Below are 24507 nucleotides of genomic sequence, written 5' to 3'. Positions count from 1 at the left end.
TTTTTGGAAAGGTAAATAGGCTGCACAATCACTGAAAGCGCTTTACATGACATGTCTAAATCATCCTTTCACACCTCTATGTGTCGCACCCATGATGACAGAGGCTGCTATGTAAAGTGTCCATCAGGAACTAATCTCATCACATTCACAGACATTATTTTCCGATGGGTATGCTTTTTGGAGCTATTTGGGGTTTAGTGTCTTGCCTGGGGATACTTCACAATGGACAGCAAGAGGCTGATTATTAGAAGAAGACTGGCTCTACCTCTGAGCCACAGCGACCCCCTGTATAACTTGAGTTTCCCAATTTCATACTTATTTATATCTAAGTACAGATCCAAAGTCATTGAGAACTCCCTTTGTACTTAAATTGTGTCATAGCTTGGTGCCATCTGAAGATGACTTTTGATTAATTATTTATTATTATTATGAGAGATACTGTTCACAGGACAACATAAAATTGTCTTCCAAAAATGATCAACTATCAGGAAGATTAACAGTGATGTTGGGCAACCCTACTAATGCCTTTAGAGGGGTTGAATGTATGAGATACCACCCAACAGTGTAAGTGAAATATTACTAGTTTTAATAGCTGTTGAAAAATTATTTTAAAATGCACAATTCTTTGAAGTTTGTAAAATGAACTTTATAAAAAGCTTAACAGAAGTCTAACAATTTAACCACTTTTTAAAGTTGAAAATCTGAGTTGTTTTTTATGATGAGGCACGGGCCTTTTCATTCGCCACAGGGTAAATAGACTCAACAACTGCATTTCCCAGAAGTCTTTGCAACTCAATCGCTGCCGCTTCATGTGTTTTTGCCAGGAAAGCAGTAAATCAGTGTGTGGAGTCCAAAGAGTTTAGCAACACAGCGGAAGTGTCGCCGGTCCAGAGAGTGTGAGACTTCAGCGGGGACTCAGGCGGCATGATGTGGGCTCGGTTGCTGGTTGGGGTCGGGGGTTCGGGGCTCGGGCTGCGGGCTTCCAGGGATGGTTTGCTGCGGGCCGCTGGAGCTGGATGTGCGGGGAAGAGGCAGCAGCAGAGACAGGCTTCGGGTGCAGAGGTGAGTGGACCATGAAGTGTCGCTGTACGTAAACTTCCATCGCTGCAAGTGAATCAACGTGCTTTAGCATTAGCACTTGCATTTGCATCTCTGATATTCTCTTATAAGATTCATTCATTCTGAATAAAGGTCTAAAAATAAAAGTTTTAAAAGAAACAGTAATAAGATGTTTTGAAATCGACGTTTGGGCTACTTTGTCCAACATCTCTTTACTTTAGTTCAGAAAGTAAAGCTCAATCAGTGACTGTCAGTGTTTGCATATTACAGTAATAACAACAGTGTGACCCAGCTGCAGTCATTTCATGCAGACATAATACACATCTGTCCCAGCAGACTGTTATCCTCCCTGCCTCACTCCACTGAGCCGCACAGGATGATTTCATTAAAACCATCTTGTGACCGACTCTACAGTAATGTGAGCACTGGCTCACCCTCTGCTTACTTACTGTGAAGCTTACACAGATTCATTCATTCAGCAATTCAGTCGTTTGTTGTTTCACATATCTTTTTTCTTAAATGAGGCAATGAATGACATATTTAATCCAGTAGCATGCCCCAAGATTAATAATCTTGTGTGAATTATCAGTCAAACATAATATATGACTTAAGAATTATCTACGAGTGTTGCACAAAGCAACAGGGCTGAAGCGATCAAAGTCCTCCTCACCATGTGGAGTGATCTAATCTGTTGTAGTGCATGTCCATGTGTGTGTATGTGTGCCTATTACAACATGAACATCCACCTTCATTCAAAATGATAGCCAACTTTGGACTCAAACAGTTTTGTAAAAAAGCAATTGAGTCTTATGTAAAGTGCCGACAAACACTATCTCATAATGCATTTGTGCTGCGGCACTGATAAGCCCCCTTCACAGGCTGGTTCAAAGGTCAGAAGTCAGAAGGGCAGAAAGAACAGAACACAGCAGTGATTCATGAGTAAGAAAGGACAGGTAGCTATTCTGAAGTAGTGAACTAAACTGTTAGCTTAGTGATCGTTGCATTCATACTTGCATATTGTGTCAATTCATTGAATTAGTTCTGGCTTTTTTTAATTAACCTGTTACCACTCCACAGCCCACCCTGAAACTGAAAGCAATGATTATTATATTTTTTATTATATCAATGCATCTACTGTAATTAAAGCCCCTTGAACCAGCCCACCCCCTTTTAATTCCCTCCTGAGTGCTGTAAAAGCATTTCCAGGCAGTGCTTCGTCATAAAATTTGATTATTGCTATTTATTGAAAAATGTTCAGAGAAGTTGTTGCATGCTATTTTAGAAGTAACCGGGCTGACTGTAATCCTGCTCGGTGCATTATCCAGTTTCTGGAAGGCAGGTGTCTGATAAGATAAAAGCTGACATTGCTCGCATGATCCCACAAATAGTGGGGTATATTTTTTTTCTTACCCTTTTTTTAAAAAAATGCATTTTTTTTTACTGGCATGTGACTTTTTTTGTTTCATGTATTCATTTTAGTTCTGTATCACACGTGCATTGACAATTTGATCATTTTCCTATGATAACTTTGCTGTACTTCGACTTTAAAAGGACATCACTTATTCTGCTCTGACTGGCGACTAGACTACTAACAGAGATGCATATTATATATATTATAATTGTGTGTCTCATTACTGTAGTGTGTGCAGTATATGCCGTTGTACATCCAGTTATTTAAAGGGGATAAAACTAATATTTTAAAAAAATGCTTATACAAGTGTCCATCTTCCCTGGGAGTGGTTGTAATGATTTTATTAAAGTAAAAAAATACTGTATACAAATTAAAAACTTAAAGACTCTACTTAAAAAACTGACATGTTAGATTTAAAAAATGTATGGATTTTTATCATTTTTAATTATGCTCCATAGGATGAGCTTACTGACCAATAACCTACATTGGAAATGTCAGATGGAAACAGGAACATTTTTACATGTAATTTGGGAGTGTTAACTTGTTTACCCATTTCGAGAAAAAGTATTAGAAAACATGGGGAAATGCATCGGTTTAAAATACCTATAATCACCAAGACTATGCATACTTGAATATATCAAAATAGGACTCAGCAGGGATAATGGTAGGGGGTTGTCACGGCTGTACGAGTGATCCTCAGATTATGGAAAACTACATGTTTTCTGGATCTTGAAAATGGATGGAATTTATGTAATAATAATATCACATGAACATACTGTATGTTAGCTTGTATCAATGATGAAGGTGAGATCTTTAAGAGGTCATGGGGCTCATATTGTCCCTGGGACACTGTGGGGATCTGGATGAATTGCTGTAATTGCTGAATGTTTGTTTATTTTGGTTGTTTTGTATGTGCAAATTTATCACAGGCCTTTGAATATTTTGTAACTCAAAGTTATGACACTGTCGGTTTGTAAATCCTTGTGCACTCATTATAGTGTTTTATTTTCCCCCAGGCTGCCATGAAGAAGACCCCGCTGTTTGACTTCCACAAGGAGCATGGGGGAAAGATGGTGGAGTTTGCAGGCTGGAGTATGCCTGTGCAATACAAAGACAGTCACATTGTCTCACACATGCACACCAGAGAGCACTGCTCCATCTTCGATGTCAGCCACATGCTACAGGTTAGACTGGTGTTAACTCACACACAGAAACATAAAGAATACACTCCTGAACACAGGTCAACAAGTACATACAGTTTATATCAACTTACACCTCTCATTCAGAGACACACTAATGTAGTAAATTACAGTACTTTGTGAATTAAAGGAGGTCATTCTGACTCGATGTCATCCACATTGCTTTGTCTAAATAAATGCTTATGTCTTTTCCTGACAGACCAAAGTCCATGGCAGAGACAGGGTGAAGTTCATGGAGTCTCTGGTAGTTGCAGATATTGCAGAACTCAATGACAACCAGGTGAGAAGAAGAAATGTTTCATGTTACACCTGGAACAACAGATTTTTTTGTTCACTTAGTAGAAGAAAACTGTAAATACACTGACATATTGTCACCTTTTAAGTTCATATATGGAGCTTATAAGCAAACAGTTGGGTATTGAAACATACGGCAGATGCAAGCAACATTAATAACAATAATAATAACTTAGACTTGTATAGCGCCTTTCATGGGACCCAAGGCCAATTTACAGAGTAAATAACAAACACTCAACAGAACAAAACAAGCAAACATAATAAGGCAGAAAGAGGTAAATAAAATTATGAATGTGAATATGAATTATTAATTTAGAGTTATGATTGGCAATCTATTTACTTTTTTCAGCTCTGTCTTTGTTCTTCACTAACTCGTAAGAATAATATCTGGCTCTTTAACTGCTAAATGCTCAAATGTTTAAAACAGTAATGTTGTAGGCCCGAAGAAAAAAAAAGAGAGATTAAAGACTCTAAAATGCACCTATGATCTCAGAGGAACTGCAGCTTGGGGTTCATGAAGCCTTTCACATATTAGAAGTCAAGTGATCTTGATTGATTATATCTAAGAGAGTGCATGTAATCAAAACAAAAGTATTGAGCTCTATGACAGAATCACCTAAGGTAAAACATTTTCATGTGAAGCAACAGAGTTGGTATATACTTATATACACCCATTATCTCTCTCCTCCTCAGGGTACCTTGTCCCTCTTCACCACTGAGAAAGGAGGGATTATTGATGACCTCATAGTGACAAAGACAGACCAGGGCTACCTCTACGTCGTCTCAAACGCTGGCTGCGCCGACAAGGACTCTGCTCGTATGAAGGTAGAAACACAGTATGTGGATACACATGTATGCATGTGGGGAGTCTAGTACACGGAAACTTTCTAATGTGTGTGTGTGTGCGTTTTACCTGTAGGCCAGACTGGCAGAGTTCAAAGCTGCAGGTTTTGATGTGGATCTGGAGTTCCTTGATGAAGCCCTGATTGCTCTGCAAGGTAAAATAATCTTTCTTTCTTTTACTTTCTCTGTCTTTTACCCTCTTACCCTCTTCTCTTATGTCTTATTCTCCTGCTTCCTTGTTTTCAGTTTTTATTTCTCCCTCTATTTCTTTCCTCATGTTAGCTCAACATCCTTTGCCGCCTTCTTTTATTCTTTATATGCCATTCTATCCTGTGTTTTCCTCTTATTACTTCATGTTCTGCTGCACTTCTTTTTAGTAACACTTTCCTCACTGAATCCTTCCCTAATGAACTATTCCACACCTCTACATAAAACTCTCTATGTCTATATTAGTTTTTGTTAATTTAATCATTTGTGTTGTGTGCTGCCAGGTCCATCCATGTCTCCAGTGCTCCAGGAGGGGCTGAAGGAAGACCTCAGTAAGCTGACCTTCATGACCTCTGCCTTGGCCACTGTGTTTGGTGTTCCTGGCTGTAGGGTCACTCGCTGTGGATACACTGGAGAAGATGGGGTGGAGGTCAGAAGCGCCATCTCTCTCTCTCTCTCTTGCTCTGTCTTAGCTCCCTTCTCTGCTTTTTTTTGGCTTTTTCCAAATCTGACCTTGATCAACGATTAAAGAAAACATTTAAATATCTTTATCACACAGATTAGATTGCCGACAAGATGTAACAAATCATCTCTGTCAAACCATATTTTAACAAGACTCGGTCAAAACCTAGTATGTGGCTGACCGCATCAGGTCACTGTGCGCTTTTGTGGGCAATGTGTTACAAGGACTGTCCTTATGAGGCCGACAACGTGTTTGAAAGCAGGTGCGCGCTGCGGATGTAGGTGAGAACAGAGGACGAGCAGCAGAGGAGCAGCCCCGCCTGCTCCCCGAACAAAGTATCCAGAGATATAGACAGAGAGTCGCGTCAGTGGAGGTCCAATATGCTCCACTGTCCGCCATTGCAATGTCGCAACTCTCTATCTGTACAGCTGTGAAAATACTGTCACTCAGTCAGTCAGTCAGTCAGTCAGTCACATACAGACCCATGTGTAGGGCCGACCCCGGCGGTCAGCCAAAAAGTGGTTAAAGGTTCTGTTTGAGTGACAGGTGTCCATTAAAATCATAAACCGGAGACCTTGTTTCAACAGTAAAACTAGGGTCCTCAATGTGTAAAGAAGATATATTAAAGTTATTATCTGGAACATTTGCAGTTAAATAAATGTATTATAAGTCACTATCTTTTGCCAAGGAGTAACACAAAGGTGATTGGGCCTATAGCCCATGAATCAAAGTCCTTGCATTTGCATCAAATCTCTCTAAAACAAATTTTCATTACTGCAACTTGTAGGTGTGTACTGTTTTCTCTGCTGGGTTTCGATCAAAAAAATACTATTGCCAGACAAGCAAAGAAATTACACATGACTGTGTGATAGAATTCCAAAAAGTGAAAATCCAAGGAAAAAGGAAATAAAAGAATTTCAGATTAAATGGCCCTTAACGTTGGCAAGGACATGGTTTTGATCTTTGTTTGACTGAGGTCCTAAAATGCGGCTGCTTTACCGCTTAAAGCCAAAGGTGCTGTCAAAGAGAACAAAACGGAGATCTACCAGATTGCTACTTTAAACTCAGAGAAACCTTCGTTGTTTGTGTTCACCATTACTTTTGAAAATGAGGAAACATTTGATTATTATTCAAACAGAAAAGCTGGCTCGGAACAAGAGCAGCAGTCTACAGGCAGGAGGCTCTTTGCGGCTGTACTTAGTCTAAGAGGTGCTTTGAGCTAAATGCTAATGAGTGTGTGTACCAAATTTCCCCTGGAACCAACACATTTGAACCTCATGGGTGCACTGGAGTTAAAGTCAGACAATCAGTTACAGCCGGCAGCAATCCATTATTTTTTAAATATTTAAATCTGGACAAAGTGACAGACCTATAGACAGCAGAAAGTATGGCTTATATACAAGCATTACTTAGCTATAGTTACTTTACTGATTGTTTATAAGATGAACCAGTTTAAACAAAAATGAAACCACAGACTCTAAGATTATATTGTTTTATGGCTTTCAGCTTTAATATTTTTTGTAGTAGTTTGCCACCTTAAAAATCTTCTGTTTTGTTGTTACTCATTGTGATGAACCTTGTTATCACTGTGAAACACTCTCTCAATATTCTGAACATGTTGAACGATTCAAGATGACTTCTTTTACTACAAGGTTTTATCTTTTTCTCTTGCTATCAGCCCACTCTGCTGGAGCTCTGTAGATAGCAGGATGGATGTGGGTGGGTTTCTCTTTAACAGAGGGAAGGTGGGAGTTTGCTTATTTGTCTTTGGCTTTTTCTTTCACATAAACACACTCATGTGACTCTCTGTGTTTTAATTCCATGAAGATTAAGACTTCTGCCAAAATAATATGCTAATTAGTTTAATCTGTTTACATGCTGAAGCAGAGAAATTGGCTTCTTCAGAATAGTAATTAAATACCTAAAAATAAATATATTATTTCAGCACTGATGAGGTATGTATGTGTCCCTGTGTCGCAGATCTCTGTCCCTCAGCGCAGAGTGGTGGAGCTGACGGAGAAGCTGCTGGCTAACAGCGAGGTGAAGCTGGCTGGTCTGGGCGCCAGGGACAGTCTGCGGCTGGAGGCGGGGCTTTGTCTCTATGGAAATGACATAGATGAGACCACCACACCTGTTGAGGCCACCCTAGTCTGGACCATAGGTAAGACTAAATTGTTGATTCCAAAATATGTTTATTATATTTTTGACCCAGATTGTTTTTTAAAGAAGGGAATTTTGGAGCAGATTATTTCAACGGAATCATTTATTTATATCTTTTTTAAAGCAGAGATTTAGATGAGAAGATTGATTTCATATTCATGTCTGTAGCCGCCGAAGATAAGCTTAGCTTAACATCAAGACTGGAAGCCGTGGAAAGCAGCTTGCCTGGCTCTTCCAGAAGAATACAAAATTGATCTATGATAGTCGCTATGGCTCATGAACATGATACATAAACGTCCAGTTGATGTTTTACTAGGGTTGTGTGCACCCTGACAGACCCCTGAAAAAATAGTTTGGCACATCACCAACTGTAGGCTGCACAGTGGTGCAGATATTTACATCAGGAGTTGATAAAATAGCGCTAAAGGGGAGTTAATATTTGACTTAAAATGATGATAATTTTGCTTTAAAACTGTTGGATATGTAAGCAAGCAACTGTTTGCCCACACTTACGCTATATAAACTAAGAAAGTGATGACATGTGAGCATTGCGTTCACAGCCAGTTATTTACCCTTTGATGTATAGATTGAATCCTGAGGGTAATTCGTAAATTGAAACTAGTAAGTATGCCTATACACCTTTTATTTTCACTTTAAAAGAGGGTGAAGAGCAGGTTGGTATTTATGAAGAGGAATTTGAAGTTAGAAACAAGTGTTTCTGCATGTCTCACTGTCAACAATTGCTCTTCTCACATGTAGGAAAGCGACGGCGCCAGAACAGGGATTTCCCTGGTGCTGATATCATTGTCCCTCAGATCAAAGCCAAGACCGCCAGGAAGAGAGTTGGTCTGGTGTCCACCGGCCCCCCTGTCAGACAACACACACCCATACTCAGCTCGGAGGGAAAGGTCATAGGTAAGAGAGCAAACCCTGTGGACAGAAAGGAGCTGTGATACTTTTGTATTTGAATCAACAGTGATGCAACACTAGTGGAAAATTACTATTGCTGGAGTAAATGTGAAATAAAATATAACAGTATTTCTATATAAAAGAAGTAAAAACATAAGGTTAAGAATTGTTTTAAAACAACAGAAAGTATTAAAGCCAGAATTTATACAATAGCTGCCTGCTTGTGTTTTTCATTGTACTACCACCAGGGGTCCCCAAAGTCTGACATTTTCAAACCCTACACATTGTGGCTTTAATATATCAAATTTAAGTTAAAAAAAATTACATACATGTTATTTTGTATGCATAAGTCAAATTGTGATTTATATGTATATTTAAACAAAAACCCTTTGATTTAAAGAATGGTGCTAGACCCAGTTTAGTGATTGAATTAATAAACCAGTAAAACAATGTAATGTTTAAGCAGCCAAATAATAATTCAGTGTGCTTTTCAGGAAGTTAATATGATGCACAGAGTTTTACAATTTATACCAAAAAAGTTTCATTCTTATTTCTTGTCATTGCTGTTTTATTTAGGTGAGGTAACCAGCGGCTGCCCCTCTCCCTGCCTGAAAAAGAATGTTGCCATGGGTTACGTGGATGCGGCGTACGCTAAGAATGGCACAGCCATCCAGGTCGAGGTCCGCAAAAAAGCAGTGCCCGCCACCGTCAGCAAGATGCCCTTTGTCCCCACCAATTACTATTCTGGATAGGAGTGCCACACACACAGTCACACGCATACACTTATAATGCATCCACAAATACTCATGTATACATAGTACACAGTCTCATAGTGGACCATTCCTCCACTCTGTCCCATATTTACCAATGCTGCCGCTCTATATTTAACTCTTTCAGTGCAGCAACAGTGTGGCTGGTCTTATTTGATCAGTTACTTTAAATGCATGAGTTTGTATTTGAGACGCTCAAGCAGTGACATAATGTGCAGTACCACAGTATTACCTGACAGGTTGTAGGAAGACTACTGAGCCTGCTGTTATTTTATAAAAAGACTGAGCAGCATGTCACTTTATAAATAGTCAGTTTTCTACAAGCATTGCGTGCAGGTGGTATCATCTGAGGTTAGGGTGCACAAAATTATGAGCAGTATTATAAAGTCTAGAATGTATGTGTGGTGGTAACAGATGCTCATAGACCAGTTTTTTTCTATTTCTACTTTGTAGGTGGATAGAAACTTATGTGAATAAATGTTGCACATTCATAGTAAGAATAAACACAGGGAGGCTGTGTGGATCCATTAAACATAACTATTTGATTAACTTTAGTTGTGGAGTTAAGCTTTTGCTAATAAAAATGACATTATTTTGTCAACACTGGACCAAAAAGAGAGATTCCAAATCCAAAGTTTCTTTTGATGTTAAACCACTACATGTTTGCATTTATGTTTTTTAAGGTCCAAATTTCTATTCATATTTTTATTAGTAGTTGACAGCTTGATCAAGAAAGGTCAAACATGGCCAGGTATAATCCTTACAACACAAAACCCCTTACTGAAATTACGTTAAGAATCAGATACTTTAAACATGTTCTGGTTTGGAGTAATTTTAAGGGAGGTCTTGTTTCCTTTGGTGATATGGTCAATAACCTGATCTCCACATCAGATAAAACCTGATCGGATTGTTTCTCAGACTCTTCATAATATATTAATATACCTCAAGTGAAGGAGAAATTACACTACATGTGGTACAACGATAACCTACCTTGAATAGACGTGAATTTTCAATTGTCAGTGTGATCGTTATGTGTCTGGCAACTAATGAAATGTAATTTATGTGTTAAAGTAGGACATTATCTTTGGTATTTCTGTGGAAGTCTGAATGTTTTATTTTTTATGGAAAAAAATGACATACTAACATAATACTACTGATTTATAGGTTGTCAGATTTTGTCAACTCTGTCTTAAATGAGCATTTTGTGCCTCACTGTGATTTTCATATTTAACAGCATTGGTATGTAAACATTTTGAATAAATATTGTTGATTTGATAAGAAAATATCTCCCCCTTATTATAGACAATTCCAGTGTAGTAATTCAGGCACATAGGCACAATTTAAAAAAACAAAAACAATATTGCATTCATTTTTTTACCAAACAGACAGTGACGTTTTAGATCCCCAATGAAGGGTCTGGAAGGGCCTAAAGATATTGAACAGGACTAGGGCCACATGGAATGGTCTAAATTCGGACTTTTTGAGCATCTGAACATTTGTCTTAATTCTTACTTTCCCAAATTTTAAAGTGTGGAAAATGTAGCTCTGCATTAGGCTAGAAATCATGAAATAACTTATTAAGTTGCTAAATGTATTTATTACGATATTATCAGTCTTTCAATGCAGATACTTAAGTTTAACAATACAAACTGAAATCGTATGATTCAAGTCATTTAGTCATTTTGTTTAAGTTGATACATTACAGTTCTTATAGAAATTATTGAATGCCAGTTTCTAGTTACGAATATTTCTACCCATATAACTGTTCATTCTTGTCGAGACCTATGTGAATGTTCCATCTAATAGTCCATGAGCCAGACCACCAGAATTTGGCCATCATGCCAATTTGGAGGGATCATGTCTCATAGTGTTTTTTATAAAGGTCTGTGTCCCTAGTGTTGGAAAATGTATGATAGCATTGCAGCAATGGTAGCTTTCTATGTGCTATCACTCCTTTTTTCATCCCTCCATCATTACATTTTTTCATGTTTCTTTTGCCATTTTTTACATAGGGCCAAAATAAAAGAGGTTAACATACACAAAATATCATGAAGGCACTCTATCCATTGAGCTATCTGCTTGTCCTGCCTTTGTGGGTTCATTTGGAGTTTTGAAATAATTTCATTTGTGCATAATTATATTGTTAAATGACTGTGGTGGAATTGGAAATGTTGGCAGGAGGTCCGTCTCAAACCTTGGTCTGAATGTATATATAATAAACAACAAACAATATATTTTAAAGCTCTTATTGTGCTCTTTATGATGGAGTTATCCATATGCACGTTAGATCAATATGATGGTAGTTAACCTCTTTTATATTGGCTCATGTCAAAAACAGCAAAAAAAACGTGAAAAAATTGTAATGGGATGAAAAAAGGAGTGATAGCACATAGAAAACTACCATTGCTGCAATGCTATCATACATTTTCCAACACTAGGGACATAGATCTTTATACAAATCACAATGACACATGGTCCCCCCAAATTAGCAAGACCAACCCCCGGCTCATGGACTATAACCGTTTCTACGGTAATGTTCAAAAGACACCGACATGAATGTGACAGATGAAGTAATCAGAATATTTCCTGGTTAAGCCACGCCCACCACACATCTGCCTCAAGCACGCGAGTATCACCAGTCGGAACCCCCGGTTATCCGACACACCGGTCTGTTCAGTAGTTACTGAGGGGAAGATGGTGGACTTGGCGACAGCAGCGTGCTCGAAACTCCGCCCCAAACACTTTGGAAAAGACTTACTATCTCAACCTGGTATTAGATATAGATTACCTGGAGGCAACCATAGATAATACATCGTAAAACCGATGAGAAAAGTGACTTTTTTTGCCTCCAGTTAAATATTTAATCCAAGACAGGAAAGCGGGGAGTTGCGGAACGTGGTGGTGGTTCGTGCTCGCGAAGGACGCTAGCCAGCGTTAGCCAAAGTGTCAACAAAAGTGTGAAAGAAGGTGGAACTTTGGGACCTTTTTTTAAACAGTTTCAAGATAAACCACGGAGACCATCCAGCCCTCTGTTGCTGCTGTTGCCTTGACACCAACTGTCAAATCTGAGGAGCTTATTTGACAGTAGGACTAAAAGCAGGCTAACTTTAGCTAGCTAACCTCAGCTAGCTTTGTTGTATACTGTGGATCAAAGCGCTTTTAAACATGCCTCGGAGTAAAAAGGGGAAACGTGGCTCCAGCAAGCCGGGTAAGTTGCACTAGCGGCAATGCTAACTCACCATCCAGCTTGTGGAGGAAACTGACAGTAATGGCATGTTGATGCAAGAGTTGGTATACGCTGTACAGTTCTGTCACCACACCTTTAGCGTATAGCCTTTTAGCATACATTATAATATAGCGAGACAGCTTGTTGCTCCTTTGATTGTAGCTACTTGGTATGTTAATTGTTTTGTAGCCTGCCATGTACAGCCATATGGCTTAACATTAGTGCTGCAGTTTAGTCCTGCAGGTTGCATGTTATTAAGACAGCTATTTTGAAGCCACTACTTTCAATGAGTCATATACGTGTGGAAGCATTTACGAATTGTTCAAGAAAGTGTGTTGCATGTTATAGTAAACTAAATATTTCTGCCAACATTAAGGACCATGGCTAGATGAAGTTCTACTTGTAGGGTTATGGTTAACGGCATGTTATTTTTAGCAGCAATGCCCATTGCCATGCTTTGTAGGGGACACCTGAGTGACACCGTATGAATCATGTGCAACAAGTTTTTCAGTAAATGTACAAATACACTGAGTTTATTTACGTTTAGTAAAGTTACTTCTTACAGTTAAACTTCAGTCACAGGCAGCTACACGTTTTCATCAATGTACAGTAGTGGTGCGGACCATGCATGTGCCTGTAGGGGCGTTATAGCCCCCTCACGTTTTAAGGAGTGACGTTACCGGGAAGCATACACGTGCCAGCGCCAGAATGCACACTAACACATTTGTGTGGAAGGAAGACTTCTGCTAAAGATTAAAGTGAGATAGAGCGACAGGGTAGCTAATAAGTTGATCAATAGCAATAAAAAGTCTAGTGTTTATATTATATTTGAAAACTGTTTTAACTTTTAGGCTTCTGAGATGCCTGTATTGTTTATTGTGCATCAGTATTATACGTTTTATGAATGAGCGAAAATGGAGCTCATTTTTAATGCTTTCTTCTCCATCATGATCATTTTTGCATTCTACCCATCATTTCATTCATTCATTCATTCATCCCTCCACCACTCTTCTTCCAATCTGTACCCCCTTCGTTTCGTAAATCCATACATTCTTCGTCCATACGCCACGTCCAGGCTCTCTTCGTCAGGAGGTTCTTCAGCTGCAGCTGTCGACTAAAGCCTCATTGAAAGGTAACTCCTCTGACCCTTGACCCCTGACCTCAGCTTTGTGCCCTACTCAAGGCTTGTCCGGAGGCTTTTGGACCTTATTACAGTGCATGAAGTAAGCCCAGCAACGAGTCTGCTAAACTCACCATGCTTATTTCCCCCCTCTCACGTTTCCTGCCCAGGCTGCTTACTGTATTCATTTGTCTGAGGGCTCCAGACTAACTTTTCACATTAAGGCAGATGTGCACCAACTGGAACTAATTTTGTTGCACCCTATAATACATTTGAAGACCTACCTTTGTTGGACAATTACCATATACATTGAGCATTTTGTAACAGATTAGTCTGACATCAAACAATTTTTTCTAAGATACTATTGAACTTAAATTTAGTAAAATTCAGCTTCTTTAAGACTGGTGAAAAAGTATTGTTAGTGGAGCTGTGCCATATTCAGTCACTTTTAGTAATCTGCTGCAGGACACCAGCAGGACTGTAGGCTTAGTATAGGCCTATTGGAAATGTAACTCTGCACCATAGAAACTTGGCTGTTATCCCTGTTTTCCCTATCACACCCTGGAGCCCTGTGACCTGCTGACTTTACTGCAGCCTCTTTGTTTTGCAGCACAGTGGCACGATATCCCTGTACTGTCTGAGTTTCTTCAGTCCTCATTCATGTCACTCTTGAACATCGCCGTCAACCTGAAATCGAATGCTGCTCAAAAGACTTTAATTGAAGCACATCCAGATCTTACCTTCACATCCTTACAAACTGGCCACATACATTTGCCTGCTAACATCTAGTCCGGCTTGAAAGTGTGGTATGTTATCCCAATCCAATACAGTTTTTGTCAAATTCAGCAAATATCTCCCCATAGTGCACTAGCCAAGGGGCTGTACATCGGAAACAAGACAAGTAGCTCAGACCAAGCTGCACAACACTGTCCAAGCTGTCGGCTTCTCTATCTCTTCTAGAGCTATACCATGAAAGTGACAAAAATTGCTTCCCTAATTAAGGTTAACTGAGCCTTTTGAAAAAGACGCTCCAGATTTTGCCATGATTATCGCCATGTTGCCCAATTGTCTTTGTCATTTCCCTGACATACACAGTGCCTTAAAGAGAACTAATTGGAGGATTGTATTAAATTGGCTGTTCAGTTTAGATATCAACAATACTTAGTTATCCAGCATGGCATACCTTACTTTTTATCACTTCTACTTTGCCAAAGTCTGAGTGCTCCCATCTCCAATTTTGTTGGAATCTCTCTGACCATCCTTACCTATTTCTTACCTGCGCTGACACTTGAAAAGTATAGATCCAGACAGTCATTACTTCCTGGAGTGACTTTTTATGTCTCTCCTATGCATTTTTCTGTTGTCTTATCAGCTTAACATTGTTGACACTTTTTTTCAAATAACCACACTGCATGATGAGGTGTAGCTTTCTAATCCCACAATGCATTACCGCAAAAGTGAATTTATTTGTGATACCTCTAAAAATGGTGTTTCAATTATTTAAAAATAGCTATGTCTTTAAGCCTGTAAACAAATCTTTATTTACATGTAGTCTGACAGAATCTAATTTCTATTTACAGATTCTACATAGAAATGTAGAATCTGTAGGCAGGGATGTGTATTTCCGGGACGGCAAGTGTTTGTAGTACACTTGTAGTCCAATTAATATTGGTCAATCTCGTATCAGCAGGCTGCGGCGTATGCAGGAAAAACAGTCTGTGTGGACAGCAAAAGCAGGCGGAACGTAATCCACCGTAATGACATCCCGTTGCCCATTAGCGGCTATCTAACTTGATTTAGCTTCTTAATAATCTCTTTAAACAGACATCTGCAGCATGGTCAGCTAACATCCGTTCTAGATCTGAAATTCAACTTGAGATAAATTCCCTGACGTGGTGTCACGAAAGCCGTTCCACTTCCTTCAGTGCATCAGAAATGATTGATCTGACCTCCTTTCAACAAACGAGCATTTTAAAAGTAGTTTTCTTCTCCTCTTGAGGACAGACCTAATAAAGCTTTTATTTTTATTTTTTACAAATCTGCATCATGATGTCGCAATTTTGGCAAAGGTAAGACCTGTTAATTAAAGTCAATGACAGGAAAAATGGGTTCTTTTTCTGTATACAATGCAGCCCGCGGAAAAGGAAGTAATTTATCGCTAACTGCCGGATACATGCCCTGGCATGTTCACCACTGTGCCCAGAGGCTATATCGTCGTCAGATTATAGCCAATGGGATCCGAGATTAGACAGAATCTGGTATTATGTTTCTGACATTATAGTGAGGCAACAGCTCATCTGCTGCTTGGTCTTTTTGATCTTATACAGCATTTCCTACAGAACTTTTTTTGTGTTTTATTTCCAAGTGTAAGTTTTATTTCAAGGCCTGGATTTCTTCCAAAGCCTCTGGAAGATGTTGTTCAAGTTGGGGTTAGAGTTTAAGAATGCTCTAATTAGATCTTTACAGTATAAAATGAAATTCGAACAAAAGGCAGTGACTAAAATTAATAGACTCAATGATAAAATGAAATGACAAAACAAAATGAGGTTTTTGAATAGGTTTTGTCACCGTGAGGGCAATTATCCTTTGAGAACCTCTGCACAATTCTTGTCGAGAGAGTGCAGGTAAATTTAGTCTTGTATTTAAAGCTCGCCCTAACCGGCCATGGCCAGAGGAGTCAAGCAAGCTCCCACCCCTTTGGCTCAGAGTTCTGATTTGTCCATCTGCAGAGTATCTTCCTCTGAGACTGACTGACTGCTGTGTAAGTGATTGCTATGTAAGCATAAAGTAGCAAAGTGGAGACGACACGTGTCGTGGCAGGGAGCTCACACACTATAACTGAGCTGTATGTGGGCTGGACTGCGTGGGAAGGTGTATAGCTGTGTGTTTCTGTGTGTGTGGCTTCTCGGGAGTAGCCTGTGGTTCAAGGATAATGGCTGGGAAATTACTTACTGCTACATGCTGGCAGCTTGGTTTATATCTGCTGTGAACAGTAGCTTTGTGAGCGTGAGAGCCTGCAGGCTGTTCTGTCAGAGAAATAAACTATTGCATAAGAAACGAAGAGTTCCAGAGGTGTTTCAGGTTTAGCTTAAAGTGGCGACATTTTGCATGAGATGAGTAGTGTCACGAGTGAATGCTTCCATCTTATTCAGAACAAATGTGAATGCTGATGTTTTTTCTCATAATGAAATTCTTGGTTATTTACTCTGACCATAAACGTTTGATCTCCCTGATACCACAACAACTTTGATGATTTCCAGGTTAGAGTTTTGGCTTTACTGTTTATTGCCAACTCAGCATTATCAGCACTTACACATCCAGTTTTTCAAAGACAGTGTAAATACTGACGTGTGGAAAGGTTGCTGTTAATAGGAAGACAACATGCAACTATTGCATCATTACTGTACAGTTTTGGAAGTTATTATTTAGTCACCTCAACTTATTATTATTATTAAAAAATTATTAACAAGCAGCAATCAACACTACATTATGTTGAGTTAAACCTACATTGCCCATTTAGTTAATAAAATTTTAGCACTACTGTCACCATTTTTCCTCCTTAATTAAGAACAATTAAGAAGATTAAGTCAAGCCTGTAATAAATCTGATTGTCGAAATGATCTTGATTGTAATAACATTTTTGTATTAAAAAGTGATACACTGAAGACATAATTTACTTTACTTTTTTACAAAGGTAAGGATAAGGTAAGGATTAGGTGAGCAAACGTTGGCAGCAGCGTGGCTCGCAGCCCCAGAATCCCAACCAAACAGCATCAGAGAGACACTAGCCCTTTTCACATTGCCGTTCTGCCAAAGCGTAACGAAGCTCTGCCATCATGCCACCTTTTTACATTGCATTCCGGCATTGCGGAAGCAAAATGTGCGCGTGGTGTAAACAAGCAGCGCATGCTTCACCTACAGCTGGGGTATAGTTCTGTATCCAGCTACTTCAGCTGCATTTGAATTCCTCTCTTGAATTTTCATATTACTTTCTCTCAGGTGGAAACAGCTGAATGATATCAGAGAATGTTCTGCTTGAGTTGTTATACTTACTGTACATGTGTGTTACGCATTGAGCTTGTAGCTTCAGTAGAGTGAAATAACCAAACTACTTCCTGTTGCAAGAAGTCTACATTCTCAATGAAAATATTAACTTACTTTGTCATATTAAAATGTACTCACTTCTAGAACTTCTATTGCATTTCTGCAACAACGGTGACCTCAGTGTTACCCCTACTGTACTGATTGACCTAGTTTACACACACGCATGCACACACTGTCTGACCATTCTGGATCGTACACACTGAGTGAAAGAAAAAATGAATGGCCACTCTGGTCTCCAGTAATCCTACCCACAGTAGAAAGTCCTGAGCCAGCAGGAACCTGAGGGTTAGCTTAGCTTAGCTTAGCCTGCCTGTTGTGTTCAGACCCTGTGTAACAAACTGCCCTTCTCATACACACAGGGCAGGACTGTGTTGTAACATTAAACACTATTTACTGTTAAGTGCAAATAGAAATAAAAGATGAAGGAGAACCTAGGACAACATGAGCTCTTATGTTGTGTTAACTGCTGTAAGATATACTTATATATATGAGACACAGTGAATGAAATCATTGTCTTGTATTTTAGCTATTCTTGTCTAACAGGTTGTACATTTCTGTCTTCACTTGCATATGAAAGTAATGCTGCATATGCAAAGTTACCAAGATAAAGGTTATATATAAATTACATGAATCCCTGTGTGTAGGTCTGAGTGTGTTAATGTGTGTCTGTGCATAAGAAGGTCTACTGGTGTAAAGTTACTGACAAAGAAGGACAGCTGAGCAGAGTAAGCCTCCAGTCAGCTTCTCAAAATCTATCATTAGTCACGACTGGGAAATTTCCTCCAGCTACATCTGTGTTAATTTAGGAGTTAGTGTTTTAATTTCACTTTCATGTTTAACCAGCTGTCATTTTTAGGCCCTTAATCATTTTTAAAGAGATCATACAGTAATTGGCTGTTAAATAAAAAAGGAATTATCTGACATGAAGACGAGGCCCATATTAGCCTTACATACAAACAAATTGTATTCTTGTGTAAGGTGTGTCTGCTATTTTTCACTTCCTTGTATTGTAACCTTTTGAAGCAGATAATAGAGAACTCTGCTACAATAGAGGGAGGAAGTAACTGTTGTTGTGATTGAATCACAGTTGCTCCATTGACCTCAAAACAGAGCAGTTGAAAAGTTTTTCTCATCCTTCATGTAAATATAACGGCCCTTGTGCTCTCCTTTTTTCCACCCTTTTCTAACTTTTTCTTTTTTAACCCTAGGTATTAAAAATGGGGTGAAGGGAGACTTGGGTGGGAGCGATGATGAGCTGACATCTGATGTTCTCAGCCACTACAGCAGTGCCAGTGAAACCGCCTCTGTAATGGATGAGGGGACAGGTTTGTACATAGATGCAGAATACGCACGCTTTTTAGAATCAGACTTATTTTAGATTTATTTTGGATTCTATTTCTTTTTTTTTGAGATGATGGTAAATCTCACACATAAACCTACATACAGTTAACAAACATCTGTGTGTGACTGTCTAAACACAGGAGGGGAGCAGGTGGATGAGCTGACTGCCCAAGAGGAAACGGAAGACAAACTTAAGCAGTGTATAGACAACGTGATGGATAAGAGGTAAGCTTATTTATTTTGTTTTTGTCTTGTCACTATCTATAATAACAGTAGGAAATGTCCGAAATTAAAGTGATTGTGCAACACCGGATTGTTGTTGAAATTGAAGGAAAAAAATCTTAACCTTATTCTCCTTTCTCTCACTCTTTATTTTATCTGTTTGTGTCTCTCTCAGCTCAAAGACACGTCTAGCAGGTCTGGAGTCCTTGCGACAGGCCTTCTCCTCCAAACTGCTGTACGACTTCCTGACAGAGCGACGCCTCACAGTCAGCGACTGCCTGGAAAGGAGTCTTAAAAAAGGTAAGTTGAAACAGACGCATGTGTTTCTGTATTGGCGAAACAGACCTTTATTCCACAATGGTAGTGTGATATTTCTGTCTAACAGAAAATATATCCTCTGCAGTTGTAGTTGACTGACCATTTTAAAAACAATTATTGATAAACGCACAGTAACTCTCTGTTTCCTCCAGGCAGTGGTGAAGAACAGGCAGCAGCAGCTACAGTCTTCACCCTCCTCTGTATCCAGCTGGGGGGTGGAGATGAGGCAGAGGAGGGCTTCAAGATCCTTCGTCCAATCCTCACTGCAATTCTGATTGACAACAGTGCCAGCATAGCAGCCCGCCAGAGTGTGCGTAAAAAAATAAACCTTTTCTTCACTTACAGCAACTCCTGAAAAAAGACAAGAAGAGCAGAAAGTAAAATACATATGGGATATCTGGGTCAAATATAAATCAGGCCTGTTTTGTTCATTGTTTTTTTTAACCTTTTTGGACAACAAAACTGTTGGGTTTATGTACATCAATTTTAGGGTTTTTCTGAACTTGTATGATAATTCCCTCCAAAAGAGACAAGTGGCTTTCTTGCTACTGGTTTATTGAAGGCTTCAAAATTCACTTTGAAAACTACACACAGTATAAACGAGACAATATACTGTAAATACAATGTTAGCTAAACATGAATAATAACATGCACAGCAGGTGAACAACATTTTACCGAAGTAAAATACAGACAAACAAAACAATAACCTCGTTGGCTGCATGCTACAAAAGGGAATAGTCTTCCGAAGTGTCCTGCATACACTTTTAGTGGAGCATAGAAGTCCGTGCTTGCAGGTGATGAAAGTCTTACTTGTGCGAGAGCAGCTCAACGACACTTGAAATGTAACTTCAAAAAAAAGCACCACTACTTGTACTAAACAAAATAATGAATAACAATGTATGTGTAATAATATACCAAATGCAACTTTAATACCAACCTAAATAAATTCTCAGTATTTACATGAAAAATATGAAGAATACAACAGCAACAATTACATCATTAACAAAAAACATTAGGATTATAGTTGCAACTGTAGTGCAAATGTCATACGTGTTTTGGCGTTATCAAACCTCAGGTTTGCTTCAGGGGAACTTCAGCTTCATTTTCGGTTCTTGCAAAATTAAATATCTCTTTATTAAATTTGTTCTTGTTTCTGTTTCCATCAGTGTGCCAGAGCTTTGGGGATGTGCTGTTATGTCTCTGCAGCTGAAGAAGGAGAGGTAAGAACTTCTTTCTCTCGGTTGCCAAATCCATTAAGACACATAAATATTATGGTCTTGCAGAAAAATATCGGCACCACAGGGTATAGTGTGGCTTCTATAGGTTTGAGGTTTCATTGCTCAGAAAAATATCTTGAGCACAAAAGGCTTCCTCTAACTCAAATGTGGGTTCCAGGCTCTAGTAAATGTTTAGTCACAGTATTGAGTTATAACGGGTCGTTCTATATCAAGAGTTTGTATTTCTCATGACTCATTACATTTTCTCTCTTTATCATTCTAACATCACGACTCAACCCTCCCAGGACCTGATCAAGTCGTTGGCCCTATTGGAGAGCGTTTTCATGTCTTCCTACCCAAACAGAGAGGGAACTCTTCCCACACCTAAACCTGGCAGTCCAGGTCTCCACTGCGCCGCTCTGCAGGCCTGGTCGCTGCTGGTCACCCTCTGTCCTGCGTCGAGACTAACTGTGCTCCTAGACCTGTGAGTGAAACAGGCATTTTGATAAATAATTTTGCCAAAGTGAAGGGTCATCAACAGTGACGTGTAATGTAATTAACATGTGCTCTCCCCTCTGTCGCCCTCCCTGTAGTCACCTCCCAAAACTGCTGGCATGTCTGCAGAGCAGTGACGTCAACTACAGGATTGCAGTGGGTGAAACCATCGCTCTGCTGGTGGAGCTGGGACGAGATATAGAAGAGGTAAACACAGACCTAGATATAATGCACCATTCATGAGCATGCACACACGTTGCTGAAGCAATTAATATCACATTTTTTTGATTGCATTATGTCACTGGTGTGTTCAGGACTTCGAGGTGGAAGACAGTGAAAGTCTGTGTGAGTGTCTGAAAAGTTTAGCCACAGATGGCAACAAACATCGAGCCAAGAACGACAGACGGAAACAACGGTCCATATTCAGAGAAGTGCTACATTACATAGAGGTGTGTTATTTATTTTTTAGTCGTGCACATCTGTCTTGATTGTTATTTCCATGTCTTTATGTTTTTGGCTTCTCTTACCTGCAGAACGAAGACTTCACAGAGGAGAAGATCAGGTTTGGAGTAGAGAGCGTTTACATCGACAGCTGGATGAGGAGAAGAATCTACGATGCCTTCAAAGAGATCCTGGAGTCCGGGGTCAGACACCACTTACAGGTCAGGAAGCTCATTGAAACCAGCTCACAATTAAATAGTTGGGTGTATTCTCACAGGAATACCCTTTATGCGTCCTTGGAAGTGCTGCATATAAAATCTCACACTTTTTTGTATTACTTCCACATTATGCCAGTTTAAGTTCGGAGTCGTTGCTCTCACATCTGGTATTAATGACATTTAACTAATTGATTAGAGCCTATTAAAGCAGCAGGCTATGAGCACTGCAAATATACTGTCATGTTGAGTATAATGCTGGATCTACTTATTTCTTCTCCCATGCACACTGTTTAAGGTCTAAAACTTACTTTTTCGGCAGTTTTGTGTTTATGTTGTGCAAAGTCTGATGTATTTTCCACAACCCATGTTGTTGATCTTAGTCTGTTTTTATGTTTTGGTGCAGTTCAACCCACTACTGAGAGACATCTTTGGCCTCGGCCCTCCCCTCATTCTGGATGCTACTGTCAAAGCAAACAAGATTTCTAGATTTGAGAAGGTAACAGCAGCTTTTATTTCATTGAATTCCAACCTGCAGCACACTGGATCAATAACAGCCTCAGAGTTTGTGATGCATTTTTCAGTATTTTTCTCCTTATCTTGTATTTACTGTATGTTGCATCCCTGTTGAGCTGTGCGAGAACAATATACCTCGATGCACTCATCTCTTTTTCATTTTTCTTCGACAGCATCTTTTCAACTCAGCTGCCTTCAAGGCCAGGACGAAACAGAGGAATAAAGTCAGGGACAAACGGGCTGACGTAATGTAAGAGAAGGACGAAAATTAAGGCAGTGGATGAGAGAGGAACTCCTTGGGCTACATTAAGACGGACACAAAACGATGCCTTGGCCTTCAGCTGTCAGACAAACAAATACACAACAAACTCTGAACAGGGCTTTTTCACTTGTGCTCTTCACCTGCAAAAAAAAATCTCCAGATTTAAGATAGCCAACATTTATACTTCTAATTTTTAGTCTTTGTCATAGCAGGCATGTGCTTTTGACTAATTTTTAAATCAAAATGAAGTGAATTGCAAAAACAAATGCTCCCAGTTCAAAATAGATACACCTGTAAAACGAAGCTGAACACATTTTTTACGTTGCATTGAAATGACTCTTGCAAAGGAGAGATTTTCTGAGCACACACAAAATCTTTGAATATTGAAACTATATTTTATTGAGTTAATCTCTAAAAATACAGAGAAAGTAAAATATGAAGTCTCAACATAGGAATGAAATGTTTTGAAGCTCTAAGATACATTTCAAACATGTGGAAACCTTCCATGTTACAGTCACTGAAAACCTCTTTGGTGCTAATGGGTATTGGTTTTAATACCCGGCTTGAACTGCTGTCCTGTGTCTTTTTAATCAATATTTATGACTTCAGTGTCCACATAGTGTTCAGCCACTTTTCCTGAATTTAAAGAGCCATGGTGTATCTCTGGATCTTTATGTCTGAGCACCAACTTCTGTAGCAAAAAGCTAACAAGAGCCCCTGAAATAATCTGGAAGTTCTACTCTACTATATCCTAATTCTACTCTAATATAATGATTCTTCGTTTCTCCCTCAGTGGCTGCGAGTTGCCAAACTAGGAAATGACTTCACAAACAATGCAACCTTAAAAGAAAATCTGTGTGGTTTTGCGTGAGTGTTATTTGAATTTTATTTAACATCATAAAATAAAACCTAAAAAACAATAATGAACAGGAAGATGCCTAATTAATAAAAATGAAATCAAAGAGTTAATATGATATCAAAGAGTTAATATTGTCATCTTTGTATTATATTTTTGAGAGGGAAAAATACGTTTTACCTGTTTCTGGTGGATAATTGTATTTTACTTTCTAATTTATTAAAAGAGCAGTACTGTGTGATTTTTAAGAAACCTAAAAATGCTAAGAACTGTTTACAGACACAACTATGGGATGACAAAGACATGAAGAGTTTATAGTTTTTTCCATGTATACTTTTAATGCGAGTTGGTGGGTCATCTGTGTATGCAGATAGAATGTACATAGGGATTTATGGGAAGAGTTGTACTTGAATCATGGGATGCAATTTTCCCTCTAATGAGCAGTAAATATACAGGCTACAAACCAGAGCTGTTGATCAGACGAGTTCTGTGGTAATATTTGTAATTCGGTTAGCATCCATAATTTAGATTTCATTTCCTGATTGTGGCAGCAGTATGAAAAACGTGTGCTTTTGATCATACATTTGAAAGTCACACTTACCCAATGCTTAGAAATGTTAGTTCCTTGGTGAAAACAGCTTTCACAGCTGAAGGGACAACAGGCCTCATTTATCAAAGACTTACCAAACTGTCTGGTCAGTGGCTCTGGTGTTGCAGCACATGGACAGAATATGAATCAAATGAAATAAAGAATATTTGAGCACTTTCTTTGTCTTTTCTGTAAATGCAAAAACATGTAACTGTCATGTAAAGACTGTTAAAACACATTGTGGGGTTAATGTAGTTGTTCCTTGTGATA

General features: G+C 39.0%; 2 protein-coding genes across 3 annotated transcripts; both read left to right on the top strand.

Moving 5' to 3' along the window:
* The first annotated feature begins 924 nt into the window (after positions 1-924).
* On the top strand, positions 925-10553 carry amt (aminomethyltransferase). Its single transcript, XM_069660691.1, has 9 exons — positions 925-1062; positions 3487-3654; positions 3869-3949; positions 4657-4788; positions 4883-4961; positions 5298-5443; positions 7457-7637; positions 8396-8551; positions 9122-10553. The coding sequence occupies exons 1-9, from the start codon at positions 925-927 to the stop codon at positions 9295-9297; spliced, it is 1257 nt and encodes a 418-aa protein (XP_069516792.1). The 3' UTR covers positions 9298-10553.
* Positions 10554-11992: 1439 nt separating this feature from the next.
* On the top strand, positions 11993-24403 carry ifrd2 (interferon-related developmental regulator 2). Of its 2 annotated transcripts, XM_069659993.1 has the most exons (13): positions 11993-12523; positions 13617-13673; positions 18974-19090; positions 19247-19331; positions 19504-19628; positions 19799-19956; positions 20813-20866; positions 21169-21347; positions 21457-21565; positions 21673-21807; positions 21892-22020; positions 22421-22513; positions 22704-24403. In XM_069659993.1, exons 1-13 carry the CDS (start codon positions 12481-12483, stop codon positions 22782-22784), a joined length of 1365 nt encoding a protein of 454 aa, XP_069516094.1. In that variant the 5' UTR covers positions 11993-12480; the 3' UTR covers positions 22785-24403. The 2 variants fall into 2 exon arrangements, with proteins under 2 accessions (XP_069516094.1, XP_069516095.1); XM_069659994.1 differs by lacking the exon at positions 13617-13673.
* The last annotated feature ends 104 nt before the right edge of the window (positions 24404-24507 follow it).

Source organism: Semicossyphus pulcher, unplaced genomic scaffold, assembly GCF_022749685.1.
Source record: "Semicossyphus pulcher isolate SPU_LCO1_2020_fin unplaced genomic scaffold, fSemPul1.0.p SCAF_13, whole genome shotgun sequence".
In the NCBI taxonomy this organism is placed as follows: domain Eukaryota; kingdom Metazoa; phylum Chordata; class Actinopteri; order Labriformes; family Labridae; genus Semicossyphus; species Semicossyphus pulcher.
The sequence above is the reverse complement of the archived record's forward strand: the minus strand, read 5'-3'. Positions and strand labels throughout refer to the sequence as shown.